This window comes from Stylophora pistillata, chromosome 6 (genome assembly GCF_964205215.1).
Source record: "Stylophora pistillata chromosome 6, jaStyPist1.2, whole genome shotgun sequence".
Taxonomy (NCBI): domain Eukaryota; kingdom Metazoa; phylum Cnidaria; class Anthozoa; order Scleractinia; family Pocilloporidae; genus Stylophora; species Stylophora pistillata.
Window position 1 is genome coordinate 16,510,599 of NC_142524.1, and position 21,272 is coordinate 16,531,870.

The 21,272-nt window shown below is 39.6% G+C and overlaps 2 protein-coding genes across 4 annotated transcripts in view; both read left to right on the plus strand.

The window, feature by feature from the left end:
- Positions 1-2,267, plus strand: part of LOC111338073 (pecanex-like protein 1) — a 31,542-nt gene extending 29,275 nt beyond the window's left edge. For both annotated transcript variants that reach the window (XM_022944483.2, XM_022944484.2), the window contains exon 34: positions 1,050-2,267. In XM_022944483.2, the coding sequence (XP_022800218.1) occupies positions 1,050-1,928 (879 nt within the window). In that variant the 3' untranslated portion in view covers positions 1,929-2,267. The remainder of the gene's footprint in view (positions 1-1,049) is intronic.
- Positions 2,268-2,379: 112 nt separating this feature from the next.
- On the plus strand, positions 2,380-20,656 carry LOC111338074 (uncharacterized). 2 transcript variants are annotated; one of them, XM_022944487.2, is made up of 14 exons: positions 2,380-4,416; positions 5,035-5,142; positions 6,268-6,411; positions 8,569-8,780; positions 9,112-9,238; positions 11,511-11,666; positions 12,614-12,709; positions 14,833-14,933; positions 15,400-15,529; positions 15,843-16,045; positions 16,559-16,646; positions 17,427-17,552; positions 18,882-19,039; positions 19,685-20,656. In XM_022944487.2, exons 1-14 carry the CDS (start codon positions 4,090-4,092, stop codon positions 19,836-19,838), a joined length of 2,130 nt encoding a protein of 709 aa, XP_022800222.2. In that variant the 5' UTR covers positions 2,380-4,089; the 3' UTR covers positions 19,839-20,656. The 2 variants fall into 2 exon arrangements, with proteins under 2 accessions (XP_022800222.2, XP_022800221.2); XM_022944486.2 differs by having other exon boundaries at positions 2,381-4,416; positions 8,560-8,780.
- Positions 20,657-21,272: the final 616 nt, after the last annotated feature.

A 21,272-nucleotide genomic window follows, 5' to 3' on the forward strand; every position in this document is an offset into this window, starting at 1 on the left:
CATCGGTCCCGGTCTCTTGCAATAATCCTCGCTTTTTCCCACGACTTCCAACCGAATCCGTCCATCTGCGTTCGCTGATGCCCAGGATGTCTACGTTGTATTCTCTCATCACGTGCACAATCTGTGCAGCTTTTCCAACAGCATACATCGTTTGTACATTCCAGTTTCCTATGGTAACAAATTTCTTGGGTTTCAGAAGTAACTCTGTCGATCGGGGGGCTTCCTCTGTAGAGCTTTCACCCTCCAATGTTCATCCGGCGCTGGTAGTCCGTAAACAACAGATCACTGTCGTGGGGCACCTGGTCAGTCTCTTCATTCTGCCCTTTCTGCCCTTGCATTCTTTGAAAAGTATTACCTGTTTCAGTAATAATATTTTTTTTTACGGGGAAGGGATATTAGCCCTTCGCCCAACCCCCAACCTGGAGGGCCAGGTGTTCCAATTAGTCAGGCCTCTCACTTGGAACTTGCCCAACGTGGTTGAACCTACCAGTGACCAAAGTCACCGCTGGTATAACCTCTAAGATCATTAAGACACGCAGACCTCCCCACCACTATTAGGCGCAACACTTAGTGATTCTTCTTCTTCAGTGTAACAGCAGGAATGGAAACTGTAACCATCATTCTATGATTAAAGAGTTCAGATTTTGATGCTAAATGGATCAGGTGAAAACGGAAATTGCTAAAAACGAAGTACAACAATGATAGATTTCGATTTGTATTTCGGAAATTGTCAAAACACAGCGGATATTTTGGTTCATTTTTTAGCGTAATTTTATTACAAAGAGAGTCATTGCTAATACACCTTACTTAAAGCACTGCCTAACCCTCTACATCATAACATCAGTATGCATATTCTCCATACTGTTCTCTATACACTTCCTGAGGTGTTGACAAGGAGAATTTGTTTAACAATCTAGTGCTTCATCAGTTGGTGATCATTTCCTTTAATTTAGGGACCTTGGAGGATGGTATTGTTCGGAGAAATTGGATGTTGATGACTCTAAGAGGTCAAAAGATTGAATGCTATTTTTTTTTCCCTTTCCTTGTAGGTCAATCGCGAATGTGTTCGAGGTTTATGGGCGGGACAACTTCAAGAACTGATCTTCCTCAGGAATCGGAACCCAGAGCGTGGCTCAATTCAGAACGCTAAACAAGCGCTGAGGAACATTATTAATTCAGTTTGTGATCAGCCGATAGGATATCCAATATATGTGTCTCCACTAACAACATCATATGCGGACTCAAACCCACAACTGGGTAAAGTTATTGGAGGTCCTTTGAGTTTCAATGGAATTGCTGGTTGTCTCGGCCGTCTGTGGCATCGTATACGCATGCGTTGTGGTGCCACCTGTCAAAGCGGTGGAGACATAACTAGAGGCAATGTGCCGGAAGTTTCTACTGGGCCGAGTTTTACGGAACGTTGTACAAGCTTCCGTGAGGGCCCCGTTTACGTGAGCACCCGAGGATCGACGCCAAGTTCCTCATTTAATAGGGGCCAACAGGGGTTCCGAACGAGTCAAAGATCTACGGCGAGCTCGGGCTCTAAGAGACCTAGTACATTATCTGTAAGCATAGCTCAGCACCAAACGCCTCAACTCCAGAGTCCTGGGGCTGCAGCCGCGGAGAGCGTGACTCAACGTGTGCGGATTATTGACCGTGGGCAGGTTTATGATAGTATCAACCTTGGACGGAGAATTGATGTTCAGTGGCCTTCAGAACTTATGAGGGAACGCGGAGGAAGATCTTATTGGAAGGACTGGAACCCAGTGGAAGGTGCTGAGGGGATTGTGGTACATCGATGGACACCGTGTCACAGGGACCCTGCTCGAAGGAGCCATGTTGATCGGCCTATTTTGCTGGTTCAGATTGATGACAAGTTTGTACCTATAGCTGAAGCGGGAGTCGTGGACGCTGGAATAGAAGTATAAATCATAACTGGAATTTGTACTAGGTCAGTTCATAGGGAAACAGACTTGTTCAAGTCCCTCTTTCGTAGCAGTATAGATTTACGCGGCACGATGGTTGTTACCACCATGGTCTGCGATCAAGTCACATCACCAACTCAACTATGACACAATTCGTGTTGTATGACTTGTAGTAAGGGCAAACTGGTAACACAGACTTAAAGAACAGAAAAAAAATAACTGTAGCATTTTGTTCAACCATAAGCAACGTAGAATGATAAAAGCGACGATTTATGGACGACGATAGCAACATGAACAACATTCGTGTTGAAGAATTATATGTTAACTATTCTAAACTTAGAAGGATGTTTTTACTTACTTTTCTATTGGTATCAGAGTATTAAGCGATTATTCAGCGAATTGGAGGTAAATATCCTCCTCTGTCACCGACACTGAGATGGGGGGTAGGGGGAGGGGGGGGAAGAGGGAAGGGGCAAAGGGCAAAGTGCCAATTTTTTTCTTACCAATGACCCCATCCAACCCAATTTAAAATGACAGTCCGTAGCAAGACCCCTTCAGTGATGGGAAGCAAGTTTGTCCTCTTGAAATGCCTATCGAAACCAAGAAAGCTATAACAAGTCAACAGATAGATTATAGGACACTTGTATTAACCGCGGCTTATGGAAGTTTTGCTCCATTGCCAACTAGTTCTTCCCCAAACACGTACCTTTACGAGTTCGTCTCCCCTTCCCCCGAAGTAAAACAAGTTCACCCCCTCTTAACTGACTTACGACTCCTGTACGAGTCATGCAAAGCCGCAAAATTACTCCATCTTGAGCAAACTGATTTGACACTATTTCATGTTCGCTGCAAGTCCACAGGACTACTTTTCAGAAACTAAGGGAATGACCGACTTACGGATTTCGTACAATAATATTCGCTTGTCGCTGGGCTGTTACAAAGTGACTTGAGTGCTTTCGTTTTCAAGTGTTTGACCAAGGAAAAAATTGCATTTTGACCAAAGCATTCGAACCATGTTTCAGGAGCGAATTCGACGAAATTATAAGGAGGCTGGGTTACCGTAAAGACGACCGAGCGTCATTCCTTCGAAATTAATCGGGCGTTTCGATACTAGTCGTTTTGATTCATGAATAAAGTCAAGTCGACACTCTACAGTCAGTTTATCGATATCCTGGGACACTTCATTTAATGGAGCAAAAGCATCACTGACTGTGGCTAGAAAACTAATGAAAAGTGATCTGGACAGCAGACTGGGGCAACGAACGTAACCATTTATGAAGAGTAGTAACAAGAAGAAGAGAAACGAAAAGTCCGAGAAGTTACCGCCAGGAATGTCATGGATAGCTTTAAAAGGTTACGTTTAGGGAATTTAAAGAGCAATAAATGAGAAGAATCGAGTAAGTTACTTAGCTTTGAAAAAGGTACTCCTAAGAGAAAGTAATCAAACAACCTTAATTTCTCTTGGTACTCCGTAGCTGATGTGCTTAACGATACGAGATGGACGATTGTTTGGTTACATGTTACAAGCTAAATTATTTCATCCTTTAAGAATTTCAAACAAGCGTACACTTTTTTTTCTGCAACGTCTCGCCGCAACGCCACGGTGATCTTTTTTCTCGAATGAATAGACTTTTATTCGTTCTTCCTGTAAGACCCTGTCACTTACTTTGGGAGTGAAGGCCTGGTAATATAACATGACTCCTGGTGAGTCATGATATATTTTTTTTAATTAATAACCAAAGTTTATTGATCTATTGACAGGAATACTACTAAAAACTAATATTACTAGTATTAAAATAACAATTAAGCAAATCGGGCTATTTACAATTCAGTAAAAAGGTTAGTACGTAATTTAAACTAAAAATAAAACTAGAAGTAATCTTGTGCTTATATTCATGTAAAATTTACGATAAGGCGAGTGAACCATTTACTAAAACAAGAACAAGTTATGTTACACGACATTTTTTTTTATCCCAAAGAGACCACTGCTGCAGGTATAGCGCGGGCTCCACGTATGAACAAAATGGCGGCATAACAAGTTAATATGACAATAATAAAGAGTCGGTGAGGCTGAAAGTTTTTCGGTGCCTTTGACGATAGTCCCTCATGGCTGAAGTGCCGTTTCTTCGTGAAATTTACTAGTGAAGCAATTTCCTTTGTTAAAATGTTCTCAAAGTATTCTGAGTATTCATCAAATCGAGTGACTGGTGCAGAAGTCATTGCACATAGAGCTTTCTTTTTGAGCTTCATCGTCACCTTAACAGCTCACGACTGTCACCGTAACCTGGAACCCATGTGGCAGTCAGATGTTGGATCATCTCCTGTCGTATCAAGCGCTCTTGTGGCGGATGTAAATGGCGACAACGTTAAAGATGTCCTAGCCACTTCCTTGAGTGGTCAGGTATCAGTTGTTGATGGACGGTCAGGTCTTAACTTAGCTGGCTGGCCAGTAACTTTGCCTGGAAAAATTTTATTCGCTGCACCACTACTGGTATGTGGAACCTTTTGTGTGGTTTCTGTGAAAGGCTTAGAAAGAGTAATAGTTTTATCGTAATTTTCAGTCAAACCCTTCAACTACCATGGCCTGATTGTTAATTCTCCCCTCTGGCTGCTATACATTTCCTCTTTTAAAGAAATGCAATTACTTAGTGTTCGATCAAGATAACAACCTCTACTAAATGGAAGTTAATGCGTGACATGACACTTACGTATTCGCGGATAGGTAAAAATTGAAATAGGAGACGCGATGATTAGAGTGATCGGTTTTCTTGAGAGAGTGTTGGAAGTTGTGACGTGATGAATGTTGCTGAAAAACTAGGATTTGACGATTGAGAGTAGAGTGTACCCCACAACTTCAGTACACTACCAGATAAGTCTGACTATTCTCATTAGCTGTCTGCTGGATAATGTGTTGGGTAGAGTGGGGAGAAGTTACATGATAATCACTAATGTTACAACTCTGCTTGAACACAATACAAAAAGGTCTGGGGCATTTATTTTGGTTTATACATTCACTGTTTATTCATTTTTAGTTCTTTATACTTATCTCTGATACAGTTGAGACATTTGTTTTTATGAGTAATGACTGATCATGTTATTCTTGTTTCAGTTTGATTATGACAATGATGGGATGAATGAGTTGGTTTTGGTTACAGCAGATGGTGTTGTGTCCTTTGTAAAGAATGATGGTTCCTTTCTAGAGGGAGAGACATTTAAGGTATTGAAAGTTGCTCTTTTTTAATTATTCTTTTCCAAAAATTCAAAGTTTTTCCTTTTAAAGGATCACTGTGGGCCCTATGGGGCACTTGTCTCAGAATTCTGGGTTGTCCTCATCTTTAAAGCTTTCCTAGAAGCAAACTAACTTAAGGTACATTGAAGCACTGACACTGCCTGTGCAAGCAAAGTACAAATTTTCTCAAACTAAGTGTTATAGACATGAATTATCATGTGATTGAATTCTGTTTTTAGTATCAGAAAAGCTAAAAAGAGGCTTGCCTTGAACTCGAGTCATGTTCAGAATGAAAATATTTTCATACATGTAAGTGGCTTCTGTGTCATGCGCTTTGTCTTTGTCTAGTGTTTTGCTTCCTTCAAACTGCAATTGAGATCTTCGAAAAGCTCTTCAAGTATCTTGATCCTCAATTTTCGATACTGGATTCTCAATAGTTTGTGTATCAATGATTGAGTTTCAAGTCAAGACTGTTGACTTACGTTTGAGTGGTACTGTACATGCACATGTAAATAAACACTTTGCTTCCAACTTCCACTCAATTTTCAAAGTTAACATATCAAATAACTTACAAAAAAATAACATGACCTTACAGCCAGTGGGTACAGGTATAGATAAACAATCGCCTCCATTTGGTGCAAATGTGTCCACCGACACTATCTGTTCCAAGCTGCAAACGGTTTTCCGTTTGAGAGTGAAGCTCAAGGAAAACTATGAGGCTCAAGGAACAGATAATGTCCAAGGACAAATATACAATCACATTTTTTGCACCAAATAGAGGTTATTGTGTTTATCATCCTTCACACATATTTGCAAGAAGTAGGAAAAATATTTATGGAAAACTACCTGTTCACTTTTCAATGTTCATTGGTACCACTTTATGAACAAATGAATGTGTCTCTTCCTATGTAATAATTGCATCTTGGGTTTAATTTTAAACGAAGGCTTAACATAGTAGACGTAAGGTTTGAAAGTATGGGAATATCACTTGGGGATATATCCTCAGATATTCTGTAGTTTTAGCTGGGGCATATTTGGTCATGTGATGTGTTGAACAAAAATATTTGATGGATTATAATCACTCTTATCTTGATATTCATGATGTCTTTTTAGGTTCCACCTCTGGTGATGAAGAGAGATTGGTTTGTGGTAGATCCTGAACAGATTACCAACAGTGACTATATCAGTTCTGTTTCAAATCCTGCAAAGTCAGCTAGACTTGCTTCCATATCAGAATTTATCCTTGATGATCTAAAGGTTAGTTAAGAAAAAAATAATTGCTTAGCCAAGGCTTCTATATCATAAATTATTATATGGCTGTGTCTCACAAGGACTGGGAACTACCGAATTCACAAATTTGATTGGCTGAAATCAATATTGAAAGTGGTCTAGATTTTCCCATCAAGACTGGTCTAGAAAAAAAAGGTACAAAGAATATAAAAAATTGGCATATAAGACAGCCATATAATAAACATCTTATTAACTGAGCTAGGTCGGTCTGGTCTGTATGGGAGAATCTTGACCTTGGTTGCTAGTACGGACCTCACTACGTTCGGTCTGTGCTGGCGACCTCGGTCAAGGTTCTCCCATACAGACCTCCCGCTCGGTTGAAAAGAACTAATTTATGATTAATGTGAACACTGAGCTTGGTAAGTTTAGAAAGCGTATGGTTGTGATGTAGAGTACATTGAGCAAATACACTTGTCTATTTAATAGTTAAAAATTGCTTGATAAAGTAAAATTGATTATTGTTGAATAACCCTTGCATATCCACTGAGCCTGAGACAAATAATTGTATTAGTGTGTGACTGTTCAGGTGATTATCAGTGAGAGAATAAAACATAATTTATTAAATTTGTTTTGTTATTGAAGCCATTCTGTAAAAATGGAAAGCATAGAGCATGCAAATGTATTTGTTACAATCATTTTGGTTTTTCATATCACAATAAGCAACCAGTTTCCAATAGAATTTGTCATGTCTTTTTTGATAGGTTTTGCAAAAACTTCACATCTTACCTTTGAAGAGAGTTAGGCAAAATTATCTCTTGTGCTTTTTGGAATTTAAAGGCCCATTTCCATCCGAGATCCTTTGCAGTGTTTGTTTTTGTTTTGGAATCGCGCTATTGTAAATGGCAAACTCTGATAGTCATTCACAAACACTATTAAAAAGAAAAACAAAGATTTGGTGAAGAACACAGTAAACAAATCTGCAACTAAATATTTGAGACTGAAAAATCATAAATCGAGTCTGTGTATAAAACTTGTACAAAGCGTACTTGATGTTGAAGGAAATTGTTCGGCTTCAACACTAAATAAAACATAAACAAATAACCAATATTGGCCAAAACTGATTTACCTTACGCATTTCAATTATAGAATAATGACTTGTACAAATGAGATTGCTTACATACATATCTCAGGATCTCAAGTAAAAATCTCTCCAGAGTCTCTAGTTCCATCGTTGGAACAATGCAATAACATTTCTGCAAAAGCACTGTCTATAGTGTTGCCGAAACCCATGGTTGTTTTCCTTGCCCTCCATAAATCATACACAGACTCTCAAAGTCGAATAACCTTTGCCGAGCCGGGTAGACTCGGCCTTCCTCTAGACTGCTTCTTTGGCGGCATCAACTTTTCAAATGACGTTTTTCACCGTCATACATGTAAGAATTAAAAACTATTTACCTATATGGATACTACGATAGTTTGTTGTTCACACATGATTCAAGATGGAACTTTGAAAGCCCTAATTAGTAAGATGGAAGAAGATATCAAAGCGATTCCGCAACTACGAGGAAAATAGTGTATTTTTCATAATTATATGAAAAATGATCTGGGCGTGCAAGGCATCTCGGTTGGAAATGGGCCTTTATTTGAAATTACCCAAAGTACGTTTAGAATTTGGTAAAAAGAGCTTCTATTACCAAGGAGCAAAGACTTTCAACAACCTGCCTGCTGAACTAAGGTCGTTAGATTCGAGACTGAAATTTAAGAACAAATTGCGAGATTATTTTAGTTAAAAAAATTCGATCTAAACGTGGTTATAGGTATCCTTTTTCAGAGCATTTTATTTTATTCTATGCTTTTCTAGACCTTAAGATCAATGATTATATCCTGTTAAGTTTTATTTTATTTATTTATTTATTATTTTGACAGGACCCCAAGGACAACAGTGTTACACACTGATGGGTTTTCAATCCTGTATAAAAATTCGTTATTATTATTATTATTATTATTATTATTATTATTAATTCTCTTTTCTCACTTTTATCTCTTTCTCAATAAGAATGACAAAATGCAACCAGCCATTTTCAAATTTGACACTCCACTTTTATTTTTTTTATTATCATTATTGCCTTGCATGATTATAGTGAAAAATAAGAATTATTTCTCTTCATTACTGAGGATGAACAGCTGTATTCCAACTCAAGCAGTGACTATGGTCCAGGAGACAGTTTCTGGTCCAAGTATCATCCAGGCATACGCCCATCTGGTTTATCAACAGATGGCATCAGTGTCTTTGTAGACCCACACATTATCTCCACTCCACTCATCACAGACTTCAATGCTGATGGAACTGAAGAGGAACTTGTCATAGTGGCCAACTTCTATTTTGAAGAGAAAAGGTATGAACTGAAAATGTTTGTTACCAGACCTTGGCTACTTTTTAAAAAGGAGGTATGTTATGGTTTGTGCATCTGAATTATTTCCAAATCCAAGATTTTTTGTTGCTAGCTATGGCACACTCTCAGAAATTTCAATCAGCTTAGATTTTAAATGCTAATTTTTTTTTTTCAGAATTCATGGTATCACTGGTACTTCCCAAAATATATTGGCATGTGCTATATTGAGTTTTTATCATACTCGTAATCTCCATATCTACATGAACATGTACATGTTAGTGGTATAATTAAGTTACACTAAGTTTCTTATGCCAATTTTATTTCCTGCCCACAGCCAGTTAGCTCTATCAGGGCAAGGTTTGTCATCAGAGGATCTTCAAAATTACTTGGGAAGTGCCATCATAGTGTTCAACCTTCACACAAAACAGCTTGTGTTCTCATCAATTTTGCATGTGTCCAGGGTAGGTAACTCTTGATGTCTGTACAGTGTGTGACTAATTAATGATTATAGACGTTTACTTTACCTCCGAGTTAACATAACTATCTGCTACGTACCTCAAACTCCCAAGGGAAACAAAGAAATGGTCCTGTAGTTAGGAGGGGTTCAAGTTAGCTGATGGTAAGTGACTGAAAAAATGGGTCAAGATCTTGTATTTGAGTTACAGAGGAGTTCAAGTTAGCTGATGGTAAGTGACTGAAAAAATGGGTCAAGATCTTGTATTTAAGTTACAGAGGAGTTCAAGTTAACTGAGTTACAGCAGTTGCTGTACCAGGATTCTACTGTAATTCATTAGTGCAGCTGGGGTTTCATTAATGTTTTCAACAGGAGGGCAACTGGTTTTCACAGGTGGGCAAAACTTTTTGAACTAAACTTCTTTATAAGATAAACCTTCCTCCAGATTGTTAAACCAGGTGGGCAAAACCGTCCTTACAACCGGTCAATTTGGCTGGTGCCTGGCCCTTAATGAAACCCCTGAGTGCAGTAGGGCAAGATTTCCAACCTGTCTTCCTCAAGTGGGGGAGCAAATTAAAATTGTCAGTTCTCAGAAAGGTATGCATGTTGATATTAAACATTCAAAGATGAACCATCTTTTTTTATTATTCCACAATGTGTATATGGAATGATGTTTCAGTCTTGAGGATGAGATACAATGAATATATGAAGTTCATATATTTTCTGAACTGCGGTATTAGATACGTATGATGCACGATCCTCACAGTAGATAGCGCTATTTATGCAATAGCGAAAATCAGACCTGAAAAAAATCAGGCCTGTACGGGATTCGAACCACTGACCTCTGCGATACTAGTGCAGCGCTCCACCAATTAAGCTAACAAGCCAACTGGGAGCAGGCCGTTAAATTGATTCGTAATAAACCCGTGAAAGTGATAAATGAGATACAATGAATATATGAAGTTCATATATTTTGAACTGCGGTATTAGATACGTATGATGCACGATCCTCGCAGTAGATAGAGGTCAGTGGATCGAATCCCGTACAGGCCTGATTTTTTTTTCAGGTCTGATTTTCGCTATTGCATAAATAGCGCTATCTACTGCGAGGATCGTGCATCATACGTATCTAATACCGCAGTTCAGAAAATATATGAACTTCATATATTCATTGTATCTCATTTATCACTTTCACGGGTTTGTTACGAATCAACTTAATGGCCTGCTCCCAGTTGGCTTGTTAGCTCAATTAGTAGAGCGCTGCACTAATATCGCAGAGGTCAGTGGTTCGAATCCCGTACAGGCCTGATTTTGTTTTTTTTCAGGTCTGATTTTCGCTATGGCATAAATAGCGCTATCTACTGCGAGGATCGTGCATCATACGTATCTAATACCGCAGTTCAAAATATATGAACTTCATATATTCATTGTATCTCATTTATCACTTTCACGGGTTTATTACGAATCAACTTAACGGCCTGCTCCCAGTTGGCTTGTTAGCTCAATTGGTAGAGCGGTGCACTAGTATCGCAGAGGTCAGTGGTTCGAATCCCGTACAGGCCTGATTTTGTTTTTTTTCAGGTCTGATTTTCGCTATTGCATAAATAGCGCTATCTACTGCGAGGATCGTGCATCATACGTATCTAATACCGCAGTTCAAAATATATGAACTTCATATATTCATTGTATCTCATTTATCACTTTCACGGGTTTATTACGAATCAACTTAACGGCCTGTTCCCAGTTGGCTTGTTAGCTCAATTGGTAGAGCGCTGCACTAGTATCGCAGAGGTCAGTGGTTCGAATCCCGTACAGGCCTGATTTTGTTTTTTTTCAGGTCTGATTTTCGCTATTGCATAAATAGCGCTATCTACTGCGAGGATCGTGCATCATACGTAGTCTTAAGGATGTTGATTATCTGAATCCTTCTTTGCTGCGGAAAGGTTTTACATAGTGTTTGTGTCTGGGTGGATGAAAAAAATAACCCAACTGTCTTGTCATCATTACGGCACATCTTACAGCTCTACGTGTAGGAGAGCAATAATTTACTAACAGTTTTAGGCTCGATTCATAAAATTTGATATGAACTAACTTACATTTTTGTAACTTTGCAGACATGTTTCATGTTCATGTTTAGGATTTTTCTGAAAATGAGTTATACTCACTAGAATGGCATACTCAAAATAAATCATGTACAGTATACAATGAGAAGAACACATAATAAAAAATGCCATCAATGAGAACAACTTTGAGGTCTTTGTTTCCTGTTTTGTTTTCAGAAGTCTAGTCAGTACCCTGCTTATGCTCTGTCCTCTGGTTCTGCTGTTCCAGTTGGTGGAATTGTTGTAGGAACATCCTCAGGAACTGTTTACTTTGTGAAAAGCTCCTTAAATGAACCTTTGTTTTTGAGTACCATGGACAGCCTACCTGGCCAAGTAAGTAAATATTTGAGTCTACTTGTTCTCTCAACAGTACATGTTGAACTCCAGGCTGGAAACTTCTAGTTCTGCACAAAACCTTATTGTGGAGTGTTAATTTATGTCTCCTAAATTTGAAACCTGTCTTTAGCTAATATTTCTTACTTGTCTTTAGCTATTGCAGTCCCAGGTGTGACTGGAATTTAAAGATGAATCTTGAATCAAAATGTAAAGGTCATGAGAATAAATGAAATGATCCCCAATTTTAGAAGCTCATGGTTGTTAAACAAAACGTGATAAGGATATTCTTTTTAATAATCAAAAAAAAAATATTGAAATTCCTGATAGATGTAATGAATACATGTACCTTTGTATCAGTCCATTTCCCAGGCTTCTGAGTGTTTTCCTTTTTGATTACTGGTTCAGTAGGGGGCATCTGCCACTCCCCTGTGGAGGGGGGTAAAGAAATTTGCATTCCAGGATAATCATCAAAAAATATCAATAGCGTGCTGTAACAATCATTATTAAAAACTGGATCATTGAATAATGCAATTCAAGACTTTTTATTGGCTTAGCCATTATGGTATATGAGCCAATATACCATAATCTACAAATATGGTAAGCATACGCGTCAGCTTAAAATCAAAAGGGAGCTAAAAATCCGGTTTCTTCTTACAAAATAATAATTTCTTGGGGGCGTTTTTAATAAAACAATTATTCCACTCGCGCTTGTTGGATACAAGATGATTATAGCCAACGAGGCGCGTAGCGCCGAGTTGGCTATCTATCATCTCATATCCAACGCGCGCTCGTGGTATAATTGTTAAATAGCTTCTTAAGTTAGTGATCATTTCCTTTATTCTCGTGACCTTTTGATTTGATTCTTGAAAGATAAATGTAAGTTTATCACAATTGCTTGTGTCATTAATAAGATGATCACATGCTTTTCTGTTGTTGCTTTCCAGGTCATTGTATCAGATGTGAATCAAGATGGCTCATTGGAAATTCTGGCAATAGACAACAGTGGCAATATTGCTTGCAAGGACTTTAAGGGGAAAATGGTTTGTATTGCAAAATAAATTTCCTCTGTGAGATACAATTAATATATGAAGTTCATATATTTTGAACTACGGTATTAAATACGTATGATGCACGATCCTCGCAGTAGATAGCGCTATTTATGCAATAGCGAAAATCAGACCTGAAAAAAATCAGGCCCGTACGGGACTCGAACCACTGACCTCTGCGATACTAGTGCACCGCTCTACCAATTGAGCTAACAAGCCAACTGGGAGCAGGCCGTTAAGTTGATTCGAAAAAAAACCCGTGAAAGTGATAAATGAGATACAATTAATATATGAAGTTCATATATTTTGAACTGCGGTATTAGATACGTATGATCATACGTATCTAATACCAGATACAATGAAATATATGAAATTCAATTGCATCATACGTATCTAATACCGCAGTTCAAAATATATGAACTTCATATATTCATTGTATCTCATTTATCACTTTCACGTGTTTATTACGAATCAACTTAACGGCCTGCTCCCAGTTGGCTTGTTAGCTCAATTGGTAGAGCGCTGCACTAGTATCGCAGAGGTCAGTGGTTCGAGTCCCGTACAGGCCTGATTTTTTTCAGGTCTGATTTTCGCTATTGCATAAATAGCGCTATCTACTGCGAGGATCGTGCATCATAAGTAAATTTCCTCTGTGATAAATGTCATTGATAATTATTACATTTTACAATACAAATCATTTACGTTCTCTCAAGAATGATAGCGTCCAACTTTTATTTTGAAGCCTTTTTGACAATGTAGTGGATTACGTGTATCTCTGATAGGCTCTTATTTGAGGCAGTTGCTCTTTCTCCCTAAGATCTGAGATTGACGTGTTCATAATTCACTCAGCTGATGACCCTACAGTTCATTTGCAACACATGTTGATAGTTTGATTGTATATATTCATGAAAATAAACTCTGGTTAGGTACTTTTTACATCCCTACCTTTCCGATCATTGGTAAGTGCAAAGAATTTAATAATAACTATTGCCTGGCTGTGATCCATAGATGATGATGTTCTCAATTCTCATTACATGTTTACAGTATTGTGTTTTGGAATTGTTTTAATGGCCAGAATAATACAGCCAACTCCCCCTTCTACAGGAATGATCAGAAAGGACTTTTGGTGCCGGTTATTTACATGAATGATCAGAAAGGACTTTTGGTGCCGGTTATTTACGCGAGGTCTTAAGCCCCGTCTACACGGGCAATTTTTATGAGGCAATTTTTATGTGGCAATTTTTATTTGCCCGTGTAGATGATGAAAAATGACCAATTTTTATGACAACTGTATTTGCTGAAAAGCTGGCGTGTTAGTTTTTGTGGCAAATAAAAATTGCCACATAAAAAAATTGTCCGTGTAGATGAGACGCCACATGAAATGTGACAAACGCGCCTAAAGCTGCAACACGTCTGGCACGTCTTCTGACTTTCGCCATCTTGCTTTTTTCCTTTCCATGAGCATCTCCGCTCTGCAAAACTCTTACAGACGCAAATTAACAACAAATATTTGTCGAGCCATCTACACGGGCAAATAAAAATTGCCACATACAGTTGCCACATAAACATTGCCACATACAGTTGCCACATAAAAATTGCTCGTGTAGACGGGGCTTAACCCAAACCAAGGTTTTATACAATCAGTGGGCCTCAGGCTTTCTCCACAAGAGGGTTGATTTAAATTAAATAAATGTCCTTCCACTGTCAGCTTTCGACGGCTGTTCACAAAAATGAATGTTCAGATGAAAGGTTCGGCTAAATTAATGTTGAAGACGCAGTTTTGTCAAACAACGGTTAAAGTTTGTTCAAATAACCGACCCTTATTGTCCATCTTAGACAGGTATCTTTCTTACAGAGACTCTCAAGTCTGTAACACTGACGGACATTACGGGTCATCCGCAAACGAAAAAGTTGTCATAGCATGAATAAGGAACTTATAATCATCTAGGGGTGATTCCTCATCCCTTTCTGCTCTCATGAGTGATTGATATGTAACTTCTCCCCCATAACATTGATACATCATCTAGCAAACAGGTAATGAGAATACTCAAACGTATCAGGTAGAGGGGAGAAGTAACAATCAGATCTTGGAAGTTAATGGGTAAGATTTCATTTAGGTGTGGGAGACCACTGTTTCCAGTTCAAGTGCCGCAGGGATACGTGTTGCTGATGTGGATGGAGATGGTTTTATGGAAGCTGTTGTTGCCACGTTTGATGGGTGAGTTGGACTGTAAAAGTTGTCTTTAAGACAGGCAGTCATCCAAATGGTATCTATGGTTGTAAAAAATACCTGTATATCAAATCTCTTATAGTGCATGTACGTTTCGTTTTTGTCCTCAGAGAGTCTCTGTGAGACCTGAAGACTATGGTATGCATATAGGGAGAACTCACTTGATAAGAAACTGCGAACTTAGAACGCCGGTGCCTTACCTAAATCTGGATGAGACATTGGTCCGAGAAATTGCTCAATGAAGAAATTAAAAGGGAAAAAAGATACGCAAAAGTCGATTATGCAAAAATGGCGTTGAATCTCTGACGAACACCAGCTTGAAAAATAAACGGCTTTATTTCTCAATTCGCTTTTGTCAATCGCGTACGAAATCTTTTATTACCATGTTTACAATAAAGATACGGAATACAATTTATGGAGGTGTAACCGTAACACGTCATGTACTTAAAAACAGGTATCTGTGGGTTCTAGAAGGAGACACTGGTAAGGTGTTAGACGGATGGCCTGTCAAATTACCAAGTCAAGTGCGAGCCACAGTTCTGCTCACTAAACTAGTTCCTGGAGAAAGTACTGCCGCAGATATAGTAAGTAACCTGTGCCGAATTACGAAGATTTTCCCTCATTAGAAGTTCGCCCTCTACCAGATGAGTTGCTCCTTAACAAATACGACAAGTTCGCTACTGGGTCTTTCAAACAATTTCTCTGTGGCTAACATTTTCCTAGACGAAATCGCGACCTGGTCTAATTGTCTAACAACACGTTTTTTTTTTAATGTGAGTTACAGTATGAATGTAGGTAACCGTGAAACATTAACAAAAGCCAAGCATCTTGAGGAGAAGCAGATGAAGTTGCACCGTATTATCCCAATGTGACAAGTTGATCCATATCCTTCCATAGATAGTTCCCCTCATTGAGGGACAGATCGCAATCATCCGGGGTAGTGATCGCTGCACAGACCTGATCAGTGTTGGTAAGACTGTGCTGGGGAGTGCTGTTAGTGCTGACATAGTTCCAGGGAGGCTGGGTTTGGAGATGGTCCTAGGGGCTGATGATGGTACCCTGTTGTGTATAGCCCATACGCCAAATACACCAACAGATAGGTACATACCTACTGCTAATTTTGTTTGTTTCTTTTGTTTTGTTTGTTATTTAATCTATTGTGAAAATTAGATTGTTTAGTAATCTGTTAGCTAAATTGTTAAAATTGTCCTACATCAGTGAAGTTGTGGATCAATCTCAGTATCTAAGCAACTGCGCACTTACCCCTCCCTAACCCAACAGTCAACTGATAACAAGTTAGTGTTAATGTTGGCTTGGGGGAGGGGTGGGTGTGCAGTTGCTCCGATACTAAGTTAGATCAGGTTATTTTTTCCCGCAATGTTACCTTTGACGATACCTGCAAACTTGCACTTGGATAAAATTACCAAGAGAAGTGCAGTGTAAGTTGTATTCCTACGGTTGTTACTTTTTTACATTTGGGCGGGCGTATCAGAATATTCTAGTAAACTCTTTAGACGCGGCCTAAAGATCAGTGTGCTTCATTGATGATTGAAAAATCAAGGTTCTCTTGCCTTATATTTTCATTATATAATTATGGAAATTTTTTTTGTCAGTCTTGCCCTTCCTGTAGGCAGGAACCAACTGTTTTCATGGCCAGCGGAAACTTTGCCATGCAGTGGAACAACTTTTTACTCTGGAAAGGTAAACTGCCTTAACTTGTCTTCAAATAACAATTGGAATTTGGTTAGGTTCCTGATTGAGCTCTGTGACTCGCCTCTGTAGCCGCGGGAAGTTGTTTCTCAATGGATTTGCTAGAATTTATAACAGAAAGAGAGCCATAGTGTAACTATTGCTCTTTTTTGCAGTGGAATGTAACACTGCTTTTTCATGCAAATAAAAAAGGGAACTGAAATGAAACGGATTTCCAAGAGCAGCGGTGAACCGAAGAACATGCGATATTAACCTATTCGTTTAATTAAAAACGAACAAGCGGAGTCTGTTTTCCAAGTCGGGTCATGTTCGTAAACAGTGCATACAAAAAAAATCATATTTTGATTTGTGGATAAGATAGAGAGTGCATTATTGATCCTTACGTACACAGAATAACTGCAAGTAACGTCGCCGCTGAGATGTCTAGAAAATTCCGAACGCTATTACCGAAGCAAACTTTAGCGGTTTTTTTGTCCTTCTTTAATGAATCTGGTCATAATTATTATGTATGAGACAAGACTTTTTTTCCATATTTGGATTAGACATAAATTGAATGAGTGATCGTTAGTGGTTAACTGCAATTAAAGTCATTTTAAATAAATAATATAGAACCTTAAAAGAAATCCAAAAAAGGATAAAAGTAAAGATTCAATTCTCGACGGTGGTTAGGCAGCGTTCGTCCCCGGAAGGTACAGCGGGGTTCCATACCCGTCGATGCCAGACGTTTTTTTACCAGCGTCTATTTGTTTGTATGTTTCTTTTACAATCTAGGTTGGGGTACGGTTTACAACTAAATCTCTGGAAAATACACAGATTACCGGGAAATATTTTCCCGTCGAGTTTGAAATCAGAGATGAACAACCAAAGGACGTGAAAGGAAAATTCTACAATTTAAAGGTTTGTTCCTGTAGGGTTTTGACTGACCAAATGACTGAGTGGCTGACTGAGTGGGTGACTGACTGACTGGCATACTGACTGACGGGCGTACTGACTGACCGGCGTACTGACTGACCGGCGTACTGACTGACCGGCGTACTGACTGACTGACCGGCATACTGACTGACTGACCGGCGTACTGACTGACCGGCGTACTGACTGACCGGCGTACTGACTGACCGGCATACTGACTGACTGACCGGCATACTGACTGACTGACCGGCATACTGACTGACTGACCGGCATACTGACTGACTGACCGGCATACTGACTGACTGACCGGCGTACTGACTGACTGACCGGCATACTGACTGACTGACCGGCATACTGACTGACTGACCGGCGTACTGACTGACTGACCGGCATACTGACTGACTGACCGGCGTACTGACTGACCGGCGTACTGACTGACCGGCGTACTGACTGACCGGCATACTGACTGACTGACCGGCATACTGACTGACTGACCGGCATACTGACTGACTGACCGGCATACTGACTGACTGACCGGCATACTGACTGACTGACCGGCATACTGACTGACTGACCGGCATACTGACTGACTGACCGGCATACTGACTGACTGACCGGCATACTGACTGACTGACCGGCATACTGACTGACTGACCGGCATACTGACTGACTGACCGGCATACTGACTGACTGACCGGCATACTGACTGACTGACCGGCATACTGACTGACTGACCGGCATACTGACTGACTGACCGGCATACTGACTGACTGACCGGCATACTGACTGACTGACCGGCATACTGACTGACTGACCGGCATACTGACTGACTGACCGGCATACTGACTGACTGACCGGCATACTGACTGACTGACCGGCATACTGACTGACCGGCATACTGACTGACTGGCATACTGATTCACTTATAAAGTGACCAAGGACTGACTGGCAGATTGACTGGCATACTAATTTACCTTGAAACTGACTTAGGACGTACTGACTGACTGGCTGTCTGACTGACTGACTGACTAACTGGCAGACTGATTTTTTTATTAACAGTCTGACTAACGGCTGCCGAACTGACTGACGGATGACGATCTGATGGACGCCGTGGAACTGACTGGCTGACTGACTGACTGACTGACTAACCGGCACTAACTGAATGAATGAATGACTGGCTGGTTGATTGACACTCTGAGTGACTGACTGATTACTGACTGACTGACGAACGGACTAACGGTCGGACTGACAGACTGACTGATTCACTGAACCACAGGTTCACTGTTATTACTCTAACTTAAAAATGTTTTTTTGTAGATTTTTATCGGCAGACAACTGATATTCAAGAAGAGTTACAAGTCTCCAGGAATATACACGGAACAAGTTGAGGTTCCGTCAAAACCTTGCAGGGCTGTTCTAGTATTGAAACTCATCACTGAACACGGACAGTGCTTTCAAAACTCTCTACATTTAAGGTATAGCTGTAATTTATTCAATTGGCGAAGGGGCTGTGTTGGGAGAACACTTTGATTCTTGGTCTCGAGAACAGCCCAAGGCCACGGGCTGAGGTTCATACTTGAAACATATCGCTTTGTTTTTTTCCCGTTAGGAATCGACCTTTTCCGCTGTTGAATTTGTCCATTTTGAATCTTCTCATTAAGTTAGGCTATGTGCCTTCCATAAACCATTTATAACTCCTCAAATATTCACAACAAACGCCTAGGCAATACTAAAAACTATTTGGGGTTTCAAAGGAAAAATTGTTTTCTTAATGAAGTCTGTAAACCTTCTTTGTTGAAGCAAACTGTTTTCTAACCAATTTGCAACCTGTATCTCTAATTATCCGTTGACAATTGGCCAGTCAGTCAGTATTTACAAATATATTGGTTTCAATATATTTGTAAACTATATTAATTATTTTAAAATAACTTTACCGTAGTCTTCTCTTCGCATCCTTTTTGTCTGATTGAATTATTTTGGTCCATTATCACATTATCAACTACGAGGAGTTTCAAACCTGTTTTATTTAGTCCTTATAATTTCGCTGGTAGTTTTATAAACTAATCCGTAACCACTATGTTGTGTTCTTATTTCCTGTTTTTTTTTTTTTTTTGATAAAGTTTTAATGACCGCTTTAACGACGACATGGCGTGGCTGCTTCTAGTGCCGTTTATAACAACCGGATGTCTGCTGTTGATTCTTCATGGTTGGACACAAGTGAGTGCAGATGTATTGCCAACGAGAATGACGGGGAAAAAGAGCAGTACATACTGAAGAAACAAGCAAGGAAACAAAAACTACAGATATGCTCAGTGTCCATAGTGAAACAGGAAAACCAGAGTATGAACAGGCAGACATGTAATGGACAAAGAAACGTTCTCCATACAATCGAACAGAAAACTCTCCCACCGCGTGGGACACCGCGTGGCCTTATGGCCCAGTTGATGGTAGCGTCGCTCTGGCTTCCGGCAGGTACATATTCAAGTTCCATCAAGTTTTGGTCGCTTTCTACAACTGCTTTAAATGCAGTTTTACTGAGAGAGTCAATCCGCCAATTCTCAGTCATTTATCGTACTTAGTACCAACTGGAACGTTTGGAGAAAAGAGGATGGCTGCTCGAAGAGACTATTAGGAATGGAATCAATTGAAAATAACTGATTCAGTACTGTGATCTATTATTGCTTAGGGGAAAGAAGGAGTTGTAAACAACAGAAAAACAGCCATGATTTGCGCACTCTAAGTCCGAAATGGTCAGTGCGAGGAATAATGACTGGAATGAGGTGCACGTGAATGGCAATCAGACAGGTTTGGAAAACAACAAAGTTCAGATAAAATGTATATATTGTCAGGAGAAATGACGACGGGACAGAGGTTAAAGTCACCCGGCAGTGAAAACGGAATACACAGATGTTACATTCACCTAAAAGCCACCTTATGCCTTGTGATGGATAAGTTATGCGCGAAAGAATTTTTTGCATCAGGCGTAGAGTGAGCTGAAAGAGGAAATGGCCGGCGCCACTGAAAAGGGAGTAGGGTGGGGAAATTTGTAAATTTCTCAGTATGTATGAAATTAAAAAAGTTTTACAACATGATTCGCCAAGCGTGCTGCTGATATAAGGATTCGCGAAAGTATCACGAGATTAAATTTTTTGTCAATTTTTTATGCTGTATTAGCGATATTTTCGGCACTAAAACGTGGTGAGGCTGCTCTGCCGCCGATTGAAACGCACTGAAATGCACGACACGTTGGCTCTTGAATGGTTTTCTTTCTAACGATTCCTTGATCGAGAAACGAGTTTCGGGCCGAGTTGATTTTCATCGAAGTTTGAGCGAACAAAATTTCGGCTTCTCATTTCAGTGAGGAAAATTCATATTTTGGTGAAAAAAAAAATAGTACCCAGCGTCTTCCACTCAGACCCCGCGTTTTCCACCAAACCCCATGTTTTTCCGCACCCCAGGACCTCGTACCCTGGCGCCCTAGCCCCGTGAACGAATCTAGCCATGGGTAGGCTATTCTGAGCTTATTGTTAATAAACAAAAGCGGGTTACAAGAGCCGAACACTTTTTATTTGAAACTTTGTTTCAAATTTCGATTGAAATTATTTGCAAATTCTCGTTTTGCGTGAACGGGGCAAAGAACTAAATGCAGCCCAAAGAGCTATTTGAACTTGACCAGTAGAAACTTGACACGTGTCACATCATTATAAT

Excerpts from the sequence above, each read along its gene's own strand:
- LOC111338074 (XM_022944486.2), top strand. The coding sequence starts at position 4,090 with ATGTTCTCAAAGTATTCTGAGTATTCATCAAATCGAGTGACTGGTGCA. Across the intron at positions 14,934-15,399 it reads GTTGTTGCCACGTTTGATGG|GTATCTGTGGGTTCTAGAAG; the intron begins GTGAGTTGGACT and ends ACTTAAAAACAG. Across the intron at positions 19,040-19,684 it reads CAAAACTCTCTACATTTAAG|TTTTAATGACCGCTTTAACG; the intron begins GTATAGCTGTAA and ends TTTTTGATAAAG.